Source organism: Ammospiza nelsoni, chromosome 6 (assembly GCF_027579445.1).
Source record: "Ammospiza nelsoni isolate bAmmNel1 chromosome 6, bAmmNel1.pri, whole genome shotgun sequence".
Classification (NCBI taxonomy): domain Eukaryota; kingdom Metazoa; phylum Chordata; class Aves; order Passeriformes; family Passerellidae; genus Ammospiza; species Ammospiza nelsoni.
Genome location: NC_080638.1, coordinates 39,681,293 through 39,701,516, shown reverse-complemented (window position 1 = coordinate 39,701,516; position 20,224 = coordinate 39,681,293). Strand labels below are relative to the sequence as shown.

Here is a 20,224-nt window from a genome sequence, read left to right as displayed (position 1 = left end):
TTCTTACATTCTATCCCTCCACACTATTGTCCCAAAGTCAGCCACTTGGGTGAAGGTACACTCAGCACTTTGAGACAGTAAATTCAGTGTGGACTGCTAGAAACCCAAACAGATCAACTTTCTACATTTAATGAAATGGGTCTACTGAAAAAAATAGTATGATTGTTCAATTAAAAAGCATCCCATGCATATACACAAGGGGACAAAAAAATTTTAATCCTGACATTTTCTAGTGTTTTAATTTTTTTACTTTATTTTCTTGTGACATTTGCCTTGTGTAATTACTTCAATTTTTGTTTTAAAGTATAGGGCAAAACAGAATTTCTAAAACACTGATTAACAGCCCCAGGATACATTAGCAAACTGCAACCTCTAGAATGACCACCTCCTGCAGACTGAAATAGGACATTAGTTTGTAGGAATGGTAAGCTCTCTTAGCTCTGCCTCAGTCTCCACTAGTGGAAAGACTGGGAATTTAGCTAGAGGGTTTCTCTGGTTTTTGGCAGAGAGAAATAGGCTTATCTTACACACATAGTTCCAGCTAGGTTCTGAAGAGCATTCTTCACTGGACATGGTCTTGGCTGATGTTTTGCCAGAAACTTAATCTTATTTTGTTGTCTTCTTTCTCATGCCTCTTATTTCTCTCTCTTCTACCCAGTTCTGGTCTCACAGGTCTTTAGACCATCTCACCTTTTTGCCTTGCTTTGCAGCTGCTTCTGCAGTCTTTCTACATCTGCTTCTCTCTTCCTTTCCTCATTTCACAGAATCAGTGAAAGACATAACTGACTTGATTCTAGCAAGGCTGCTAAGCATGATGGACAACTTGGCCAGTTTTGGACTGAAATATATAAGAGTGGCAAAGGGCACAAGCTGGACAAAAATGATTGCACTCTTCCTTGAAGGTCAGCTGGGACATGCTGAAGTATCTCAGAAGACATCAAAATTTACCAACATGCACAAATTATTTTCCCCTATGGTCACTCACAGACATAGCACTCGGGGCAGTGCTGATCCAGACAATGAGGTGTGATAAAGCCAGAAGAACTGAGAGTAGTCTTACCATGCAGCACTTTCAGGCCTCTCCTTTGAAAGTCAAAACTGATGTGCAAGATTAGTCATGGCAGCGCATATCTTCTGTTACCTCCTGATTCCTCCATCTCACCTCACTTTTAATTTAGTCTGTGTGTAGTTAGGATTCCATTTTAGATTTGAATAGTTGATTTCTGAATCAAATAACCAAGATACTATCATTAGAAGATACTAAATTTTTCAAATGGACTTTGAAAATCTCGCATTTCAACTTTGTTGACCCACCTCCTTGTTCAGAGGCAATTGAAATGGCTCTGCATTATGGCCCCAAAATATCATAGCTGATCAAGCTATGGTATTTGTCACTTGTCAAATCTAAGAGGAGAAAAATATGGATCACTTCCCAATGTTTTCTGCCTCTAAAAAGTCCAAAGACATTTGCTTTGTTTATTTTTAGCTCTTTCTGACTCCACATCATTTGTTCATAAAGCCTTCATATATAACCCTATTTTTATATTTTGGATAACTAAATATATTGTTGTGGTTTAAGAATGGTATTTTCCAATTCGGTATTCTCACTGAGACCATTCCAAACCATATGCTGGTTGATCATTCCCCCTGCCCTCCGGTGCTAGAGAGGAGAACTGGTGACATTAAAGGCACAGGTTGAGATAACAATTTACTGGAAACAGCAATAAGATAAGAAAATGAACAGCAGCAACAACAATATCAATACTAATGACAGAAGGTACAAGAAAGAGGCAAACAATTCTCATGGACACAGACACACCCCATTCCTGACAATATCCAACTGCTCCTTCTGCCATGCTACACCGATCTGGAAGTGAGCCTTTCCCCCATCCCTGGCAAATGACACCAAGTTGCATAGACTAACCTTTGTGTCCTGGCCATGCTGCCTTCTGGCTGCTGCAGAAATCAACCCTGTCCTGGCCAGAGCCAGGACATATTCCACCCTTTATTCTATACCATCTCCAATATGCCCAGATCCTGCACCTTTCGACTATTACATGTATCTTCATATCATGAGTGCCATTTCCATGGGTAATGACCATCCCTCCAAGGTGTCTGTTGACTTCCTTTAGTTGATGACTGTGGGTTCAGTCCATCCTAGATATCTTCCAGGACAGGAGGATTGGTGGTTGTCAGGTGGTTGCAAGCTGCACCAGGATCTCACAATTGGAGCAGTTCATATTCACTGTCCACGGTAGTTCTGGCATACAGTGGCAGTGCCATTCAGCAACCACTTCTATACAATTCAACATTTCAGGCTGTTCTAACCCAAAAGTCAAATTCCCTGGAGCTACACATTGTGTTTCCCTGTCCCAAATGCACACATGTCCTTGGGCAAAAACAATCCCATGGATGGGTTTGTCTTTGCTTGAGGCAGGATTAATCCAAACTGTCTTCCCTAACACATTTCTCATATGCTCCACAGGGACTTTATATCCATCTGTAGTACATTGAGGTTTTGATTGGGCAGGGCAAGCAAGGTAGATCCTCTAGTGTTAACTAACCAGGGGGCCTGTGCTAAATGCAGATCCCAGTGTTGAAGGTCTCACCACCCATTGCTTTCAATGTGGTTTTTAGCAGTCCACTGTACCATTCCTTGTTGCCAGACACTGGTGCAGGATAGGGGGGAATATGATACCCCAGGTGTCCATGAGGATATTTTTGAAATGAGTCCCATTGTCCAGCTCTGTTCTTTTGGGGCTGCTATGTCACCACATGAGCTGTTTCCAGGATGGTGTTCTGGGCAGTGATGTGAGGCACAGGGTGTGTCCCAGCCATTCACTGTTGTCTCACCATAGACATAGCACTTGTCTAGGCATATTTGTGGGAGTGCAATGTAATCAAACTGCCAGGCCTGCTCACATTTTTAATTTCAACCCTTGTCCCCCACACCAGAGAGTCTTTACCCATTTAGCCTGACTGATTGCAGTGCATGTTTCGTGGTTATGGATAATATGGGGTATAGTGTCCACTCCTCAATCACAAGCCCATCTGGATGTTGCATCTCTTCCCTGATGACCTGAGGTGTTAGGGGCCCACCAAGTCAGAAATCATTCACCCTTATGTTCCAGTCCAGATCCACCTGAGACACTTAAATCTTGGCAGCCCGATCCACCTGTCCATTCTTGAACGTTCTTCAGTAGCACAACTCCAACCCCCCTATGTAATCAGCTACCAGAAAATGAAGAAGGATATGCTCTCCTCACTGATGGTTCCTAGCATTTTGTAGGGATACATCAAAAATGGAAGGATGACATGTGGAGTCCTACATGGCGAGTCACAGAAGCTATTGAGGGACAAGGTAGATCAAGTCAGGGTGCAGAGCTGAAGGCCATCCAGCTGGCCTCAGGTGAATGAGAGGAATGGCCTCTACGCTGACTCATGCATGATGGCAAATGCTCTGTGAAGGAAACTGTCTGGGCCACTGAACTGTGGCAAGACATCACTGCCTGGGTAGAGAAGTTGGCTGTAAAAGTACATCATGTAGATGCACACACATCTTCTGTATTGCTCCTCTCTGGAGCTGCCACAGCATTCTCCTTGCAAATATTCTGTCACTTTATCAGGCTTGTGTAGGTGAACTGCTAAATCATTAGAGAAGAGAATTTCCCCAAAAACTGGCCCATTCTCTCCTGCATTCTGTGCTACTCATGACCATCCACCCTCAGGGCAGATCTCTGAATGACCTCCCAAGAAATCTCTGGCCTGACTCTAAATATGATGTAGACTGCACTGAGGAGAAGTGGCAGACTTAGCAACAAAAATATGCTTTCCTTAACATCCAACAGGAATTCAAAATTCTCAGAAGCTGTTTTAAGAGGTCTGAAGGAGGAAGAGGGGGTGAAAAGCTGGGAAAATCATCTTCCCCATTTCCCCCCACAGACTGGATGTGATTATTAATGGACCCCCAGAACTAGTGCCTGAGTAAGGATAGAAGGGAAACACTGAATACACATCCCAAATGAAATGACCTTCATTGCCCTTTATTTTACCATGTCATAAACTGATACTCCATAGTACAGCAACAAAGCAATCCTAATCCCTCTCCCTGCTCTGAAAAAGAGCACCATTATGAGCACATAGTGGATATACAAAAACATTTACAGGGTTAGGTACCACACCCACACGAGCAGACCAAGCAACATTGTGACCAGTAGGTTTGGACCTAATCAGATCAGATTAGATCAAATTTTTTTTCAACTCGCTCTGGGCAGAACTGTTGTTGTCTCAACCCTTGGTGCCTCACATTGGGCACCAAAGAAGGCTGTTGTGTTTTAGGAATGGTATTCTCCAATTCCATGTTCCCACTGAACCCATGTGCTGCTCCAAACCATGTGCTGCTCTATCACTCCCCTTCTCCTGTGCAGGCTGGAGAGGAGAATTGCAGGCATAAAAGGTAAAGCTGAAGAGATAAGAACAATTTTTACTGGAAGCATCAGTGAGATAAGAAAACATACAGTAACAACAACAGTGCTAGAGGGTACAAGAAAGAGGCCAACAGTTTGATGTAGGAGGTGAACCGCCCCACAATAATACCCAGCCACTCCCTCCACCACACTACACTGACCCAGAAGTGAGCCTTTCCCCAGAAAATGGCACAGGATGCTATAGAATAACCTCCAGGTCCTAGCCATACCCCCTCCTGGCTACCTCAAAAATCACCCCTTCCTGACCAGGACCAGGACAATTGTGGAGAGAGATAAAGATAATAGCATTTTATACTGAAAATTTTAAAACTCCGAAGGGGAAGCAAAATCTGCAAAATTTTTATATACCATATTTAATATCCTCATGTGTGTGTGAGCGTATGTATGTATATATATGCTTATCTAAAATCCAAAGAAATTTAGTTACTAATTAATCTGTTAATTTCTGTCAGACTTTAAATCTATTTTAAGTGCTGTTATTCTTCACTCTTCTGGTGTGGTATGTTCAGATGTGAAAATCACTTTACATGACTTCTGTTCTTCAATAGCTCTAAGCTTCTTTTTAAAAAATGTTGTTATATGTGAATTTGTGCTTGTGTCCACAGGAATTAGAAACAAAATTTTAAGCTACAACTGGAATAATACTTTACTTGAAATAATGGGGCAGACTGAGGTTTTCTTTTTCTAAAAGCCCATGATAAAATTTCACACTAGGGTTTAACCCTTCAATGTAGACTAGCTAGCTTAAAACTAGCTGCTTTTGCTTCATGATTTCAGGAGTATCATGTTAAGACTGGCTATCATTTTAATGTATTCAGAACTGTGAAACAGCTGGAGAACAGAAGCCATATATCAAGTTGCCATTTGTTTTTCCTTATCAGTTGTGTGTATGTGTGTGAGTATTTACCTGTTTTCACCAATGTTAAGCAAGCATTTCAGACAGTGTTTAGGATGTATCTCAGTTGCTATTAATAAGGTTGTTGGATCTGGATAATGTTATAGAATTCTTTTCTTTCTCTCTCCCTTCCTTTTTTTTCTTGTAATGCTTAGTTGGTAAGTATGATGCCGTATTTCAGAGCTGTTGCTTCATTGCACATAACTAACTCATCACTCTCTTTAACCTGTAGCATGAGCAGCAATTGCATAATGAAATTCGAAATTCCGTTTTCTGTGCTCATCTGTTAATACCCTTCAATCTCTGCGGTTCGTGTCTCATGTCTCACACCTGTTATCTTTTATCTTTTCTCCTCCCCCTTCCTCACTTCTTTCCACTCCTCCTTCCTCATCACTTCTTCATTCTCAACAAAGAAAGAAATGCTGTGATATTTCTTCTCCTTCCAAAACCTCCACTAGAAAGCATTGGCCACATCAAGGTAAAGGGCAAAGGCTTGAAACGGAAGGTCTTTCACGCTAGCTGTGAATGGTATGCTGTGCAAAACAACAACGGTTATTTTCTATTCTCTAATTCCCACCATTTGAAATGCTTTAATTTCTTGTAAAATCAGAACAAGATAGAATTTCAGAAAATGCGAATGCATGTTTCCCTGCTTGCCTTTTCTATAAGGCACAGTGAGTCAGGCATTATCATGCTTTTCCAGATTGTTTGGCAGTGAAGTACCTAGTTCATGAACAAAATTACTGTCACCAGCTGGGGAACAAATAACAGCCCTTTCTCTCCCCTGTCACTCTGATGGGTCGTGTCAGTTTGAAGATAGAAAGTACCATGCTCTTGCTCTGGAGCAGGCAGGTGAGGTACCAGGCAAGAACAGCCAGATTGCTAAATACCACAGGTTTATGGCAATCTTTTAAATTTGCTCCTAGATTTCTTACCTTATGACCTCACTTGATTTTAGTGGAATCTTTCAAGATAAATCATGACCAGTTTTGAATTATTTTTCCACCCTTTATTTGTGAAATGTATACTGAGGCAGAGAGATCTTCAGTTCTGATTATTGCATTATTATTTTAAAGAATTACCAGTAATAGCATGATGTGGAAGAAATAGCAAGTGATTTCTGGCTTACTGCAGTCCACAGGGGTTTCCCCATTGACACCTGCAGGACCAGGCTTCTGTCTCTAAATTATATCGGTTAGAAGCCTTCAGAGGCAACTGTGGTAGTTAAGTTCAATCACACTGCCAGTGGCTGTAAATGACTAATGAAAATGCAATTTAGTTTTATAGATGGGAGTTAATAGTATTAATTTTCTATAGCACGGGAAGGAGAATGTAATTTTGATTTCATATTTTCTCCTTTTCCTTTTGTATGTCTATGGAAGAAGGTGTGGAGACAGGCTGTTTGTAGGAAAGAGCTCTGTCCCCTTGCAGTGAGGACTCTGGGGCCGCTGGAGCATAGCTCTGGGCACTGGGCTGATGAATTACATATCATTGTCTCAAATTCATCTTGTTCCTTTTACAAAGAAACGTTAACATATAGTGCATCCAGTTAGTACAATCTGTTCAAGCTTCTGCCTTGTGGACCCTGTAGGAATTTGCCTTTTGAAGCACAAACTAAAGTTGGTATGGGAGAAGATGTTTTGCTCTCTCAGTTGGCCCCCAATTCACTCCACCTCTTCAGCAGCATTCCTAGAGCTCCCTTCATGTGCAATGAGCTGTTAACCTTCATGTTCTCATTAAAGACTGGATTCTTCTGGGTTGTGGTTTGACTAATGATTCCCCATCCCTGCAAGGGAACTGGAGCTGTTTGTTTTCCTGGTTAGTGGGAGAACATTGCCCACTTCAGTGCTGCCTCAATTGCTCAGAGCAAGGGGGTTCTGCAGTCCCATAGCTCAGTGGTTTCTGCAATCATCTTTTCTATAGGGGTGGATTTGTGGCAGTTGTTAATTCCATGAGCAATACCACCACCCACAGCTGATAAAGGGCTAGGAGATGCTGTGGCAGTGACAGCAGCACTGAAATTCCTCTCAGCCCCTTGCTAAGAGATCCCGTGCTGCGAGTGTGCCAGGCGGCACTGACGCCTCTGGTTCTTGCTGTCCTCTGCAGGCTTCTGCCCAGAGACTCAGCCGGGAGAAACTCCAGCAGCAGCAACAGCACAGGTGGATGGAACAGACTTAGCCTCTCCAATGTCTCCTCGGACTAGCAAGAGCCGCATGTCCATGAAGCTGCGCCGCTCCTCCGGCTCAGCCAACAAGTCCTAAGGGGCGAGATGAGATGTCTGCAGCTTTCCAGTGAGGAGCACTGGCCACCCTTCCCGCAGCCACTCACCGCCTTCGGGGCTTTACTGCTCACGCCGTGCATTCAAGGATAATGTCTCAAATGTGTGTGCACCCGTGCCCTGCATACTCCTTTTCTGTATGTTTATTTTAAACAGTGACACTGGAATTTTACTTTAATAATTTAGCTTTTTTTTTTTTATTATCAAACTCCAGTCAGCCTTTTTTTTCCTTTGCAGTGCAGTTTGTACCCTGCACCTTTTATCTACTTGGATGATTATGGATGATTAACTTTGTGTTTTAACTCTGGTTGATCTTGAGTCAACATGGAATTAGAGACTGCAGTTGGATTACACTATATTTATTATGCCCCATTGCAATTTTCTCTGTAACAAAGAAAGAAATATGTACAATTTGAAAATGAATGTACAATTTTAAATTGAAGTTGCATTTGTAAAGTCTTTGTCAGATGTCACAATGTTAATGCACAAGATGTGTACAGATTATTTATGTTGAGGATAAAATAGTTCAACGGCGTTTCAAGTATCACAGAATCCAATGAAATAATTTGCTCACAGCACCCTTTCATCATAAAGCGATGTATCATTTCTTAATTCTGCAGATAATCTATGCCAGAAAAAAAAATCACTGTTCTGAAATTCTATTTATGCTCGGCTTCCAAATATTTTTATAATGTTTGCTTTTCCAAGTGGTGTCAATAGTAAATGCCATTGAGTTTCATGAGTTTTAGCCATTATCATTATGCTGTTTCATCTAGATGTATATTCTTTTTTCTTACATTAAAAAAAAAATAAAAACAAACACTTTCCTGATAGAAATTCATTGCTGTGATGATGGGTCCTAGGGAAGAAAAGGGAACATGCTCCGGGAGCCTGGCCTGAAATGCTGATAATTTCAACCTTGTGAGCGCAGATTAGTACATGAGTTCCACCCACCCAGAAGTATTTTCCTACAGAAAATTAAATGCTCACATTTTGAGTCTAGTAAACAACAAAATGCTGTTAACAAAATGTAGCATGGCATCAGTACTAACTGCATGTGTAAATATATGGGCAACAATAAAAAAAGAAATTATGTATTGTCATTCATGTAGTATCTACAAATTTGTAATGGTTGAAGAGAAGACATGTTATTTAATAATCCAATAAAATTATTCTTACCACCTTTTGTATATTAGTTATTCACTTCCCTGATTAGATTCTTAGTCCAATTTGTAGAAGAATTGTGTATTACATGCACATGAAACAGTTAAATGCAATACACAGCTTAGTTTTCCTTTGTATTAAAAAAGCACACACAAGTTCTCAAGAATGCCCAGCTGAAAACTTTTCCCCAGATCTTGAAAATGGATTGCATGGAGCTCTGCAGCTAATACAAAACATAGGCTGTTCCCTCTGGCAGGCTGGTTGTTCAGATGCCAATTGTAGGAGCAGTTAATAATCATCACGTTTGGGTCTGCAGCCCTTCATCTTTGACTACACAAGGAGAGAAAGAGGAACCATGATTTAAAAAAACAAAAAACTAGTGACTTTTCCCAGGGGCAAACTCATTCAATTCCATAAAGAGGCATTTTTACCTAAGTCTCTGTTGTCAACAAACGACAGAAAAATGCACAACTTAAATTAACATGCTTTATTTTTGGCATATTACTGAATTGCAAGTTTAGCCTCCTTTGTCAGAAAGCAAATCTTGGCTGCATTAGGTTATAGTGTATTAATTAATTTGTCCAGGTTCTAGAACTAAAAGGACAAAGTCCGTGAAGCACATTTAACATAAAGCACTTATCGCTTGCTCGCAGCCTTTGGGCATGATACATCTTTTGTTGTGTGTAGCAAAATATAAAACTACAGAAATAATTGCTTTAGAGGATGCTAATCGAGAGATTGAAATATTTTGCATGCTCACGTCAGAGAGAGCGTTAGAACAAAGACTGTAACTGGGATCAGTTTGGTTCTTCAGAAGTCACCAGCTGACCCACTTTGCCCTGCTGAATTCAAGAAAGGCATGAGCTTTCTTTTAAATCTTTTATTGAATTTTCTTGCCCTTATTTTTAACCTCATCTACTACCACACTTAGAAACAAGCACTCGTGGAAAAAATAAATAAGTAAATAAATAAACAAACAAATAAATAGTGGCTGGAGTGTCAGTAGCTGGTAAATTCAACAGCATTTCAAAGCATTTGGCCAGAGCACTGTCAAAGCCTGGGAACACACACGGCGGGTTGCTTTGCTAAAGGTAGGTGTCGTTAGGGAGAAGGAAGGTAGCCTATCACCTGTGCTTTAGCAACATGTCTAAAGACTGCTTCATGTCCTAATTTCAGCTGCTCACAAGACTCGGAGGAGCTCACATCAAAAGCGCAGCTCACAGGGGAGAGGTCGGAGGCCGCTGGAAGGGCGAGCCGCACACACGGCGCTTTGCGCTGCCCGCGGTGCGGGGGCCGGCAGGGACACACGCTGCCCACCGAGCCCGGCCCGGCCCGGCGGCACCGACCCGCCGGCACCGACCCGCCCTCCCGGCTGCTGCCCGTGCCGCGCTAGCGAGCCACGAACGGAGCGCAGCAGCTTTGGGGACGGGCAGCTGCCGGAGACGGGAGTTTTGCCTACCACACAGTTGCTAAAGGACAGAGACACAGAGTAAGCAGGAGATGCGTACTTAGCTATAGATCAACACCTCGTATTTCAATTAAGCAGACAGCACGATTAATTTCCCATACGTTTTGCTAGCTATTATGTGACTTGACACTGACTTAATATGAACATTTACCTTCTCAGCTACCTTAGAGTACACCACGAATGCTGAAGCTCGGGGGCTAAGGCTACGAAAACAAGGTCACTAGATCAGGCTCCTTTTCTCACGAAAAATAATTCCTCTCTTTAGATACCCTATATACAACCGTAATTCTCTCCGTCGTTACGGAAGATACTGGCGGTAACCGGCGGTGGGCCGCCACCCGACGCCTCGGCACTGCCCGCCTCCCGGCCGATGCTGGCGGGGCTTCTCGCCTGTTGCCGCCGTCCCCCGGCCGCCTCGGTGGCTGTGGAGCTGCGGGGCTCGCCGTGAGCGCTGCCGGCAGTGCGGCCCCTGGCCCAACACGCCGCCGTGCCGGCCGGGCGCGCGTCGCTGCACCGGCCGGGAGTCACCGGGCGGTCCCTCCGACGTCGCAGCCGTGAGAGCCGAGACTTTCCATAGGAATTGCAGCGTGGCCAGGGCTCGCTCGGCTAGCCCGGGCTCTCGGAGCAGTCCCACCGGGGCGGCCGCGGGCCTAGCAGCCCGGCCGGACGGGCACCTGGAGCAGCAGGACCTGCCTGCTCTCCGGCGGGTGGCACTTGCTGGCGTGCCGCGCCAGCCCGGGCGCGCTGAAGAAGGTGGCGGGGCAGTGTTTGCAGGGGAAGCCCTGCCGCTCGCCGCCCGCCGCGCCGCTCTCGGGGACCCCGGCGGGAGGCGGCGGCGGCAGCAGCAGCTCCTCCCGCACGGCGTGCCACAGCCGGTGCTTGTCCCTGATGTCCGCCGAGGGGAAGCGAGCGCCGCAGAGGTGGCAGGCGAAGGTGAGGGGCCCGCGCTCCGGCGGGCCGAAGGCGGCGGGCCGCGCTGCCCCGTGGGTGCCCAGGTGCTTGCGGAGGTAAGCCTGCCGCCGGAACCGCTTCTGGCAGCAGGGGCAGGCGAACGCCTCCCCGCCGGGGCCGCCGCCCGCACCGGGAGCGCCGCCGTGAGCTGGGCCGGGGCTGGAGCCGGGGGCGGCCGGGGCGCTGTCCGCGCCGCCGCGGTGCTGACGGGTCCCCGGCGGCGGCTGGGGCGCGGCGGGACCGCGGGGCCGCCGCTCGGGGCTGTTCTCCTTGCCCGGCGGGGCGGAGGCGGCGCCTTCGGCGCTGGGGCCGGGACGCGGCTTGTGCCAGCGGCGGTGCGAGGCCAGGTTGGCGGGACAGCTGAAGATCTTGTGGCACTCGGGGCAGCGGTACTCGACGCGAACGATGCGGGAGCAGCGGTGCTGGGCCAGCGCCAGCGGGTCCGCGTACTGCTCTTTGCACAGCTGGCAGATGAACTCGCCCAGCGGCGTGCGCCCCGCCGGCGGCCCCGGCCGGCCCTCGGGCCCCTCCTCTTTGATGCGCAGCCCCAGCACGGGCGAGGTGGTCACCTCGTCGGCGAAGCTCAGCTTCCGCGTGGCCTTGCCCTTCTTGGCCGGCGCCTTGGCCCGGGACGGCCGCTTCAGCGCGGGCACCGACGGCAGCGGCGGGGCGGGCAGCGGCGTGCGCGGCTGCAGCAGCAGCTTCTCGGCGGGCGGGAAGGAGGCGGCCAGGGGGAAGGACTCGGCGGAGGCGGGGGAGCTGAGGCACCGCTCGAAGAGAGCCGCCCGCGGCCCCGCCGCGCTGCACGGCCCCGGAGCCCCCCAGGCGGCAGGAGCCTCCGGCGGGGTGAGCCCGGGGCCGCCGCAGCCGCCGCCGAGGGGCCACGTCGCGGGGCAAGCGGCGACGGCTCCCTCCTCCTCCTCGCCCTTCTCCTCCTCCGCTCCCTGTCTAGCGGCGGGGCCGTTCTCGCCGGCGGGCGGCGGGGCCGGCGGCGTGGGCGGAGGGTCCCGGTCAGGGTCCCGCTCCCGCGGGCGCGCCCGGTAGGAGCCGCCGGGTCTCCGGCTGCGCTTGACGAGGAAGCCGCGCGGCATGGCGGGGCGGTGCGGGGCAGCGGGAGCGCGGCACGGCCCGCAGCCCGCCCGGCCTTTATACCCCCGGCGCCCGCTCCCGCCCGGGCGTCATCCTCCCTCCGGCGGCGGCGGCCAATGAGGAGTTGGGGCCGGCGCTGGCGGCGGGGCCGGAGCGGGCCGGGGCCGCCGCCGCCGGGCGGGCGCGCTCGGGCCGCGGGGACGGGCGGGTGCCTCGGGGAGCGCAGCCCGCACCCTGCGAGACCGAGGGAGGCGAGGGGCCGGAACGGCTCCCCGGTGGGAGAGACCCCGAGCTGGGTCACGGGCGCTGCCGCCTCGGCCGAGGGGCCGGACGGGGCTCGAGCAGGAGCGTCTGTCGTGGGTGTTCGTGCGGTGCCTCCATCGCTGCCGGGGCCGCACGGACCGCCCCGCGCATCCTTCCGCTGAAGCGAGCCGGAGCCGGGAACTGGCTCCGTCCTTCTGCACAGCCACATCAGGAGTTTTCCCAGAAGTAGCCAGAAAGCTCCGGCATTGCGGTGAGCTCCCAATGCAAGAGCAGGGCTGCCGGGCTGCCGCCGCCGCGTAAAATGCTAAATCACGGCTCTGCGTAGTGGCCATGACTGGTCCCTTGGCAGCCTCACCCGCGGGCAGCCTCCCGCTGCTGTTGTATTGCACTAAGACGCGGTTCTTACATGGTACCGCAAAGTGCAAACGCGGCCGAACCTCCCCCCCGTCCCGCCCGGTGCAACTCCCGGCCCGTTCGGGGCGCCTGAGCCGGGTGGCAGCTGCTGCGCCCCCGGGGCAAGGCAGGAGCCGTGTTTGCCAAAGCACAATCGCCTTTTAGGGGATCCAAGCGCACTGGCAGCGGGGGCTCAGCAGCCCCGCCGGCCCCACCGCGCGGTACCAGCGTCTCCTGCTGTCCCCGAGCCCGGCCTTGGGGCAGGACCGGGCTGTCCCACCGCAGACCCGCTGCCCGCAGTATTCACGAGATGGCGTGCCATCGGGAATGACCGCGGCTCTCTCCGTGACCAGGCACAGACAGCCCTCACCAGGGCAGGACTCGCTGCTGGAAGCATCGCCCAGCCGGAGGAAGGAGAGAGCACCAGGAGAAAGGGAGGAACAGCCCCTCTTGTTCGACGGGCTTTCCAGAAGTGGAAGAAAGATGTGAAGCCTTCATGCAAGACCAGAATTCCTCCCACTGTTCAAAAATCTCTCAAACCACTTCTCTGTGTAAGTGCTCCAATTATATTTGCTTAGCAAAGTCTTAATCATGTTTTACATTACTCTCCCATTTTCCTCCATTTTCATGGTTGCACTGGATCTCGGATTAGATTATATAGTCCACGGGCTAGAGATCACCCTTTGTTAGTAGGAACCTCTGTAACTGGGACCAATGAGCCAGGCTTTCATGCACTTAGGTCACTCGACTGACTGGCTGCTTGATTTTTACCCAAAATTTTTCTACCCTTGTAGCTGGACTTTCCAGCTACATTTCTCACTGAATAACTGGATCTCTGGTTACAGATCCACTGTTCCTCCAAGCAATATGTAAATAGTTCTTTCAGTTTCCCCTGGTAAACAATATTCCCATTAACATCCCATTCATTTTTTTTGTCACATTGCAAAAATAATCTGTGGTAGGAATGTCTAGTTCTGGAATGTCCAGTTCAGTTTCTAATCCTAAGAGGTGAGGAATCCAACAATGCCTTTTCCAGCACAGGAGTATCTGAAGGTAAAGTCCCCATTGGAAAGCACATGTATTGAGTGATTACTGAAACTCCAAATATTTTTCCAGTAAAAGCTGTAGATTGGAGCTGCATCAGGGAATTTCTCCATCATCTGACATGGCCCAGACATCGTGGGAAGGCTTGGGCAGTAACCTACAGTCACAGGTGTGGAGTTGCTGCTCGACCCCCCCCAGCTGATGTCCCTCCCTGCGATGCGGTGCCCCTCTGTGCCTCCCCCTGCTCACAGTGCCCTCCAGCACAGCCCTCTTGTAGCTTTCTAAACTTGCCTCCAGTTTACGATCAGTTTTTAAGGTGGGACCCAAAAGTGTAGAACCCATCACTACACCTTGCTCTTGCTGCAGCATGTGCCAATGCTGACAAATGCACCGGCAAAATTGCCTGGGGATTCGAGCTGGTGCAGCCTCCTTGTGCCTTATTTCTCTCAATAAATATGCTGGTTTCCCCAGGCTGTCTCTGCCCCAGTACAAACTCCCAGTGCCCTGGCTTCCACTTGGAAAGATCACAATTATTCTGTGATTACAGATTATTTCCCCTCCCACATTTACAAGAGAATGTCACTGTAGTGACTGGCGTTACACCCAATTCTCACAGCTTCTAAGCTCTCCAAACTGTTACATGGGTTTATCTTCTTGCCATCCTCCTTTATTCCTATCAAAAAATTTACGGTTAGAAAATTCAGATAATTAATAATAGTAGTTAACAATGTTGTGGACACATCTCCAAATCCTGTGCAAATTTGCTGGATTTTTTTTTTCACTGTCTTACTACATTTCAGTAGTCCCATCACCTAGCTGAGAGTGCAGCACTACACCCTCCTGAACATACTACTACAGGGAAATTTTATTTAAGGTCAAAACTTTTCTAAGCAAAGAGCTGAATAATGTTATTGCTCCTGTCCTTACAATGTGCTCTCTACAGTCTGCTAAAATCACATTGGCCTTGATTAAACACATTGGCTGCTTACATGAGAGTCATCCTTAAATGATCTGAGATTAACCAAAGGGTTAATCCCACAGTAAATAGGAAATCAAAATTCTAGTGGGAAAATGCAGTAGCTGGTGGGGAGCTGGCAGGGTGAAAACAAGAGGAGCCAGTTCCTAATCTTGCATCCTTTGCTTCCTCAGTCCATTCCCTCCTCCCTGGTTGAGGCTGAATGCTGGTGTGCTAGGAAATGGAAACAAGCACTGTTAGTTTGGTACAACACTGCTCTGCCTCCCTTTTTGCCAAAGTTTCTCATTTTGTGTGAGGGAACTTTTAGCCTTGCTCACAACTGTGCTGCTAACGTAAGCCTGAGGGACCCATTGAAGCCTTGCCAAGATTCAGCAACCAGATTCAGTGATGGCTGGGCCAACTTCTTGGGGACCTTCCAAAGTGAGGACAATCTTCAGATTCCTCTAGACACCTTTCCCTGTTGCTGCCTTCTTTTAGGGACATGGTTTAGGGGTGGACTTGTCAGTGCTGGGTTAATGGTTGAACTCTTAAAGGTCTTTTTCAACCTAATCAATTCCATGATTCCATCTGATTGCCCAGGGTGCTCCAGAGTTTGGACTAGAAGCTCATCATCCAGATCCTTGTACATCCCAGCAGTCTGGAGACTCTCATCTCTGGCTGTGCCGTAGGGATATCACTGCTTTCAGCCCCAGCCATGTCTCCAGCAGCTCCAGGACACCTGGAAACCTGTGCAGACACTGAAGAACAGGTCTACACCTCCATGGTCCCCAAATAAAACATTGTCAAGCAAGTGGGCAGCTGCATTTGTATTTCTGAACAGTCTTGGGGCATAAACAGTAAGAGGAATGTATGACAGAAATGCCAGCTGGCAGAGAGAAGGTCTTAAGTGAGGTCTGGTTCCCAGAGAAAACCCGAAAAACTCTTCTGGGGGCTGAGGGGACAGAAATAAAAAGAGAAATTCCTTTTGCCACTCAGTAAAAGAAAAAATAACTACAACTTTAAAAAAATAAGAGTTAAAAATAAAATAGAGAATAACTATAAGCAAAGGATTAAAGAACATTTCTCTCCTTCATGTTTCCCCTCCCCACCACAAAAAAAATTGTTGTGGTTGAGTTTTTTATATTGAAGGATTTCAAATAAAGTTGACTTTTAAATCTTGCCCTGACATCTGGTTTGTAACTAATGGAGCAGTAAATAGGAGGGAGACAGAAGCTGCCTCAGAAGCCTGTCCTTGATACATGGCTCTCCAGCAATGGAGCTGGATGAGCGATACCACCCCCAGGCTCCTGCACTTAAACAAAATCCAGGCTGGTTTTGGTGGCAGCACAAACCATTTCATCTTCCCCCGAGAACAGGGCTGCCAATTATCCTGCTGTGGTTGGGGATTTGATGCTGGTGACAGACATTGAAGGAAATATCTGCATTATGAGGATATGGATTGTCTAATATAACTGACCTTGCTAGTCTCTTAATTTTGTTTTACCTGAGGACAATCTGTTTCAAGAGGAAAATGATGCTAACAGCTGCTATATTTTCTTCATTGATCAAATATTAACGAAATCTTTCCATCAGGGAAGGCAGAAAACACTGCTCTGTGAAGTGTCCTCTGACTTGGGTTAGAGGGATTTGAAGGGTTTTGAAGGCACCATGAAAACATTTAACCTTCCTCTTCTCCCACAAATGAAGTGATGCTGGGAACTGGTCCCATCCCCTCACATCGCTGAGGTGATGCTGGGAGGACAGTGGTGCCTTGGCTCCTGTCCCTGCTCCACAAGGGACCAGCTGCACAAGGGCCAAAGGAGCAACCTCACATTTTGGTTCTTCCCCACCTCCATCTGCATCAGCCCATTGCAGGGAAACCAGGTCCTCTCCAGGGAGCAGACTGATGTTCCCAAACTTATAAAAGTTATAGGAGAATCGATGGGGCCACTGTGACTTTCATGACAGATTTCAGCTGGATTTCAGCTCATACCCCACAGGCTGGAGCCCTTTGCCATTGGCCAGATTTGCCTGCTGGAGTCATTTATCAATCTCACCATGTCATAAATGGGAAGATTTGGCTTCCTTTGGCATGAGATTCTCAGCAGTCTGTTCCCTACAAGCATCACTATATGTTGTAGCTCACTAAAATAGAGATCTCCTAGTACAGAGGGCCATGGTTATCAGTTATATATCCATATATATATCCATGTCAGCAGTGGCTTTCAGGGAGGCTGAGTCCCAGCTGGGCTCAGTGCAGGTCTGTGTGCAGACAGGTGGGTGGCTCTGTGTGCAGAGAGAGCAACAGCTGAAGAGACCAAAGACAAGGCAGCAGGAGAGTGGGAGAAATGAAGTATCTGAAACTCCATGCCTGCCTCCAGTAAAGGGAAACTCCACATCTGCCTCCAGCAGAGTTTGGGCAGGACAGAGAAACATGCTGGTTGCCTAGTTTCCTAGAAGAGCTCAATCTAGGAGGCTTTCAGAGAGCAGAGATCAGGAGCAGATGAGTCACAGCCACAAATACTTGATTCTTATGGTCACACTTCATCCTGCTCTTGTGCTGGCACTGGAGCCTATTCAGTTCTGCAGGGATGTGGTGCAGGGAGCTGAGCCCACAGGGAAATATCTACATGTTTTTCTTTCCCCCCCAGTCCCAATAATTCTTTCATGCCCCTGTTCTAAGGCCACCTCATTCAATAGAGCTCCTCTGACTCCGAGGTGCAACAGGCAACTCCCCAGGGCTGTTGCCCAAGACCTTTCTGCCACCCCTAGTCCATGATACCCTCTCTATTTCTCCCTCCATGTTCTTCAGGTCACACCAAGTTCCCAAATCCTTTTCCTGCCCGAACTGGATGCACTTCCTGACAGAAGTATGCTACTGTGTCTTTGCTTGCCTATGGAAAGGAAGGGCAGGATTTATTGTGGAATAAGGTGCAGGCATGGCCTGCCCACTGCAAAGCAGATGGCAGTGCAGGAGCCACCACTGCCAGCAACAGCTGCAGAGGGGCAGATGGAGCGTGGGAGATGCTGATAGGAAAACCAGTGGCAGGGGTGGGAGAAGACAAGCAAACCAACATGGAAAGCTGGCTGGAAACAGCTGGGCAGAGCAGCACCGAGAAGGAACAAGATGGAAAATTGCATTACAAGGAAATAAACCCCATCTGAGCTGGGTGCCTGCATCTCAGAAAAGCAACGAGGAGGATGACAGCTCCCAAAAGGAAATAGTGATTCATCTCTTTGCAGGGAATGTGACAGAGGAGGGCAAGGAAAGGCACTGAGCCAGAGAGCTGCTGCTCTTTTCTGACAGTGCACCTCCAGCTTCTGAGCCCATCCACCTTGTTCTCTCATAGATGAGACCTGGCAAATGCCCATTGTGCTTCAGAGAGGCAAGGTTGCAGTGCCAGCTCCTGGCAGGTGTGTCAGGATGGAGACCCTCCTCTGTTTTTTGTGGGTGAACACCCACGTGCAACCCTGCAGGGCAATGGCAAAATGCTGTGCTGGCTGATGAGGTGGGAAAAGGGAAGATGCAGCAGTGGTTCAGGAGGGTCTAAAACCAAAGCTTCCCTCCCATCTGCAGGTGCCAGTGCCTGCACAGAGGGCAAGGGCAGTGGCGGCTGGAGGATGTCTCCAGCAGAACCCAGGGGAAAAGCAGCACCAAGCCAAAATCATCGTGCATATATCTCATTTTGAAAAATTTTGAAAATTTTTTTTCCACTTCAGACTTAGCCCTCTTTTCTTCAAAGCCAGGAGAGGGGACTCAAAACCAGCATCATGCTCCAAGTACTGCTAATATAATGATCCCTAGCAGCTGCCATGCAGGATTCTCCACTCACATTTGTTTTCCTTCTTTTGTGACATTTAATCAAAGTCTAGCTATCCTAAATATTAATTAAAGTGCTTGGAGACAAGGCCTAAATTTCATTTTGCCTCCCAAGTTCACCAGCTTCATCCTCCTCCTCCTCCAAACATGTTTTGCTATAAATTACTGGCACTGTTTCTGTTGATAGTCAACATAATCAAACATTTGTAAGCATGCTGTCTCTTCAATCTGTTCAGTTGATGCACTTTACCTGATCTTTCATTAAAGTAATCAAAACACTTGCTGTGCCACGTCTAATGAATGTTGCATGTATGATTAAGTACTTTCATTCATATTGCAAGTTTGATTTAATGTAATCTGCCTTTCAGGCAGCCATTAGCCTAGCTCCTGCGTGAATTCGATTAATTGGCTGAATTCTTCCAGATGTCCTTTAAGTATTACAGGAATTTCTATGTAAAAACAGCAGGGACCATCTAGCAGAGAAGCAAACAATGATACGTTATATTGCTGCCATGACTTACAAAAAGCTGGATTCATTTTCATTAATAAAACATCTGTACTGCTGCACAGCTATGCATCAAGATGCATTTATTTTATATGTTTATTTCTCTTATGACTATAAATAGACAGTTAAACAGAAGCACAGTATGTTCAGTTGGAAGATACACAAACAGAACTGTATCAGAAATGAAAATCAAAGTAAAGAATGTCAGAGTTAGGACAGGACTTACAAAACAAGCATCATGTGTTGGAACAAACATGGCAGCAGCTCCTGTAGATATCTTAGGATAAAGGCATTTTTCTTAGAGCATGATGAATTTGAAAGCAGTTGGTTCCTGGGTTGAAAGGCCCTGTGTCTGGTTTATGTTTATATGGCTTATTGTACCTTTAAGAGGGAGTAAAAAATGCAGTTTGGCATTTTTAAATGGCATGCAGTAAAGAGAAAATGTGTCATTAAAATAAACAGTTTTTCTTAATTCTCAAAAGTGGAAATTGGTTTGTTGGGGTTTTTTCCCCCACAAAGTTCCACTTCAGAAAGGAATCACTTTTTCCTAAAAAGCAAAGTCCCTAAAAGCCAGTTTGAGTTTCAGTGCCCACTGGGCCCAGCCCGTGCAGGACATGGTGCTGTTTCAGGGCATGGGGAGGGTGCCTCCACAACTCAAAGTAGCTGCCTTCACTTTCTGCTGACCTTGCTAGATCTGATCGCACCTTTTGGAGAAGGATGTGAGATCTCAGAACCTTCCTGCCCCTTTGTCCTCTCTCTTCCTACCTACCCTCCTCATCCTCAGCAATGAGCCCAGACTGGAGAAGTCTGGCAGGAGTTTGACACCGACCCTGGGGCCCTGAGCTCAGCACAGCTTAATTTTCCTGAACGTGTGGCACTTCTCATCCGAGCCAGAGAGCTGCAGGGCTCTG

At 47.7% G+C, this 20,224-nt stretch overlaps 2 protein-coding genes across 5 annotated transcripts in view; one reads left to right on the top strand and one right to left on the bottom strand.

The window, feature by feature from the left end:
• Positions 1-8,843, top strand: part of RALGAPA1 (Ral GTPase activating protein catalytic subunit alpha 1) — a 129,339-nt gene extending 120,496 nt beyond the window's left edge. For 3 of the 4 annotated variants that reach the window (XM_059475283.1, XM_059475282.1, XM_059475281.1), the window contains one exon: positions 7,489-8,843. In XM_059475283.1, the coding sequence (XP_059331266.1) occupies positions 7,489-7,643 (155 nt within the window). In that variant the 3' untranslated portion in view covers positions 7,644-8,843. Of the gene's footprint in view, positions 1-5,795; positions 5,911-7,488 lie in introns of all 4 variants that reach the window. The other variant, XM_059475280.1, reaches the window with a different exon arrangement.
• Positions 8,844-10,942: 2,099 nt separating this feature from the next.
• INSM2 (INSM transcriptional repressor 2) lies at positions 10,943-12,334 on the bottom strand. The gene has a single exon (XM_059475276.1). The coding sequence runs from the start codon at positions 12,332-12,334 to the stop codon at positions 10,943-10,945; it is 1,392 nt and encodes a 463-aa protein (XP_059331259.1).
• Between the last annotated feature and the right edge of the window lie 7,890 nt (positions 12,335-20,224).